This window comes from Polistes canadensis, unplaced genomic scaffold (assembly GCF_001313835.1).
Source record: "Polistes canadensis isolate GaletaPanama2010 unplaced genomic scaffold, ASM131383v1 scaffold_67, whole genome shotgun sequence".
Lineage (NCBI taxonomy): Eukaryota > Metazoa > Arthropoda > Insecta > Hymenoptera > Vespidae > Polistes > Polistes canadensis.
The window spans coordinates 249626-252742 of NW_014569614.1; the positions used below are offsets into that span (position 1 = coordinate 249626).

The 3117-nt window shown below is 30.6% G+C and overlaps 1 protein-coding gene across 3 annotated transcripts in view; it reads left to right on the forward strand.

Annotated features, from left to right (window-relative positions):
- The window catches only part of LOC106786185 (ecdysone-induced protein 74EF), a 214458-nt gene that overhangs the window by 183843 nt on the left and 27498 nt on the right, over nucleotides 1–3117 (forward strand). For all 3 annotated transcript variants that reach the window (XM_014747302.1, XM_014747303.1, XM_014747305.1), the window contains one exon: nucleotides 933–1211. In XM_014747302.1, the coding sequence (XP_014602788.1) occupies nucleotides 933–1211 (279 nt within the window). The remainder of the gene's footprint in view (nucleotides 1–932; nucleotides 1212–3117) is intronic.

Sequence of the window (3117 nt, forward strand, 5' to 3'; positions counted from 1 at the left end):
ATATATTGTGATTTTATTATATTATAATCATATTATATATATAATTAGAGTAAAAATAATAAAATAAATATGATTAATCGTTAAATATCCGAATTCGATCGCATGCTCGCGTGGTAAGCATACGCATGCGTTCACTCGGACGCTTTTCCATGCCGATTTTTCCCCAGGAGCTACGAGAAATTGCTTAATGAAGCCGCGAGGTTGGCACTGCCTGAAAGGAAGGTAGAAACGTTGCAGTGGGTCAAGGAGAGACGTCGGCTTTCACTTCCTCTCCTCACTACCGCTCTATACCCCTTCAGAAAGAAAGAGAGAGAGAGAGAGAACACTTTAACTCTATCTTTCTTTTTTTTCTCTCTCTCTCTCTTTCTCCCCCCATATCTCTCTCTCTTTTTCTCTTTTTTTTCTCTCTGCTTTAACGCGACCGTTTACACGTCTCTTCTCTTGTCGCGTTTATAAACGTTTAACATTGTGATTCAGATTGTGACATAAATCCCCCCACCACCCACCACCACCACCATCACCTATCCCCCTTTAGGCATATTTGTCTTCGGTAGACTGTGTTTTAATTTATTCCCGTATCATTTTTATTTTTATTTATCGTATTTTTGTGCAATTGTTGTCGGTGTCAGGGTTGAATCGGATATGGTATAAACCACGAAGCGGTTTGATTTGATTTCTTAATAACACGTATCCGCCATATTTGTTTGTTTCTATTCCATAAGAATCGCGTCGTTTCATTGGTTGATCGAAACTCTTGTTATTTTTTTTTTTTTTTATTAGTTTCTAGTATTTTAATTTGAATAATATAAATTATAATCGAACGATTATAAATATATATTAATTAATACATATATTAAATTGAAATAAAACAATTAAAAGAAATAAAAAGGAAAATGGCTGACGAGTAGGATTTGTCGATTTGTATTTTCTAGTTGACACAAGGGAGGTACAACCGCACGAGACGACGACAAACGAAAAAGAACAATTAAGTTTGGCGAGTGTTAAAGCAGAACCAGGTTCGACGAGTGCGAGTACAGCGAGTACGACTACCGGTGCACGTCTACTTCATGGAATACTTTCGCAGCATCCCCAACAGCATACGCTTGGGGTGCAAAACGGTTATGGCCGACATATGCAAACACCAGCCGGCCATTCTCAAATGGCTCAACCACCCTATACCACTGCCGCCATTGCTACCACGAGTACGCCAGGTAAAACGCTTAATCGTCAGACACACAAAACTATTGTTTTGTATTTTTCTTCTTTTTATTTATTTATTTTTTTTTTTTTTTATTAATTTACCTCTTTTTTCTAGCTTTCTTTTTAGATCTCAATTAATTTGAATTGTTATTGCTGTGATGGAATATCTTTGTGAAAAATGTTGCATTTATTATTTATTATTGAACAATTTGAATATTTTTCCATTAGTTTTTTCATTTATTCAAATTATTCATACAATCAATGTTTTTATTCGTCACTCTCTTCGTCGTTCATTTTTTTTTCTTCGATATTTATTTTATTGTTAAATTTATTCAATTAATTTCAACTATTGCATCTTGCAATATCGCGTCTTTGTGTGAAATTTATTATTTATTATTATATAATTGAACAGTTTTTGAATAGTTTCCATTAGTTTTTCTTTTTTTTTATTGGTTTTATTCAAATTTTTATATCATCATCGAAAATGTTTACTTTCATTTACCTTTTTATTTGTTTATTCTGGTTAAAATGGTAAAAGATATATATATATATACTTCTTTTGTTTTCTATATAACTTTCTCGAATTGAAATTAATTGTAAAATAAAGAAAGAGAGTAGAAAACAGAGTATAGATTTTATTAAGAACGGAAGTAACTAAAATGGCGTTGTTGAGGTTCTTAATGATTATATGTATATACACTATAAATAGCTTGTAATAAATAATAAAATCAATTGGAAAATTTTCTCTTCTTACGAAGCACGAAATCGAAAGAGAAGCATCGAGAAAAGAAAAATAAATAGAACATTTTTTTTATTCTACTTCATGTTATTTTATTTTTCTACGATCTCTTTTCAATTTTTTAATTAACGACAAATTTCGTTCGCTTACATTACGTTAACGCGATCGAATTAATTTGCGATAGAAAAATTATTATTATTATTTCTTATAATATTTCGTACGCGTTGAAGAAAAAAGTTTTGTAAGAAAAAATATACAATAAAAAGAAAAAAAAAAAAAAGAAAACAAATCATTAAACGGATTAAAGATTAAAATTTCGAATTAGAATCATTTTTCAAACACACACACATACACAAAAGTTTTTTAATTCGCAATGGTGGACTATATATTATACTAGATCGTCGTTCGAGATAGTTTAAGATAGTTCGAGATAGGAAGCCGTTTGAAGTTAGTAATATCGTGTTGGTTTCTAAACAACTTGCTCGGGAAATCACTACTTCCGTTGGAGGTAGCCAATAAACTCTTTATAGTATGACTTTTCTCTTCCATGCTAAAACCGACACGACTATCATTAGTCTTCAACTTTTTAAATAAATTGATCCAACCTATATATTACAATCTATATTCATTCGAATTTTCATTGAATAATTATAATAATAAGAAGAAAAATGATAATAATTGATCATTCGAAATAATTCAATTATAAAATATTTTCATATACTTTTCTTAAACGTAGAAAGTGAATCTGACAAAATGAAATTATACAAAAAAAAAAACAGAAAAGTTGAATAAGTATAAACAATGTTTTACAATTAGACAAATTATAAGAATGGATGAATCATTTTTTAATTCAATTTCTATACAAAAAAAAAAAGAAAATCTAATCATATGAAATAATTCAAGAAAAAAAAAAGAAAGTATCGTACGAAATAATCCAAATCCTAGACGTTGATAATAACAACCCCCATTACCCCCATCACCACCACTACCACCACTACCGCCAGCAACAGCAGCAGAAGCAGAAGAAGAAGTTTTTAACAAAAAGAAAATTATGAAAGAAAAGAAAACCAGAAACAATCTTTCTCTCTCTCTCTCTCTCTCTCTCTCTCTCTCTCTTTCTCTCTCAACAAGGACTTTAAAAACTTGAGCATATTTTTTCCGCTCGTCTGCAAGGATTG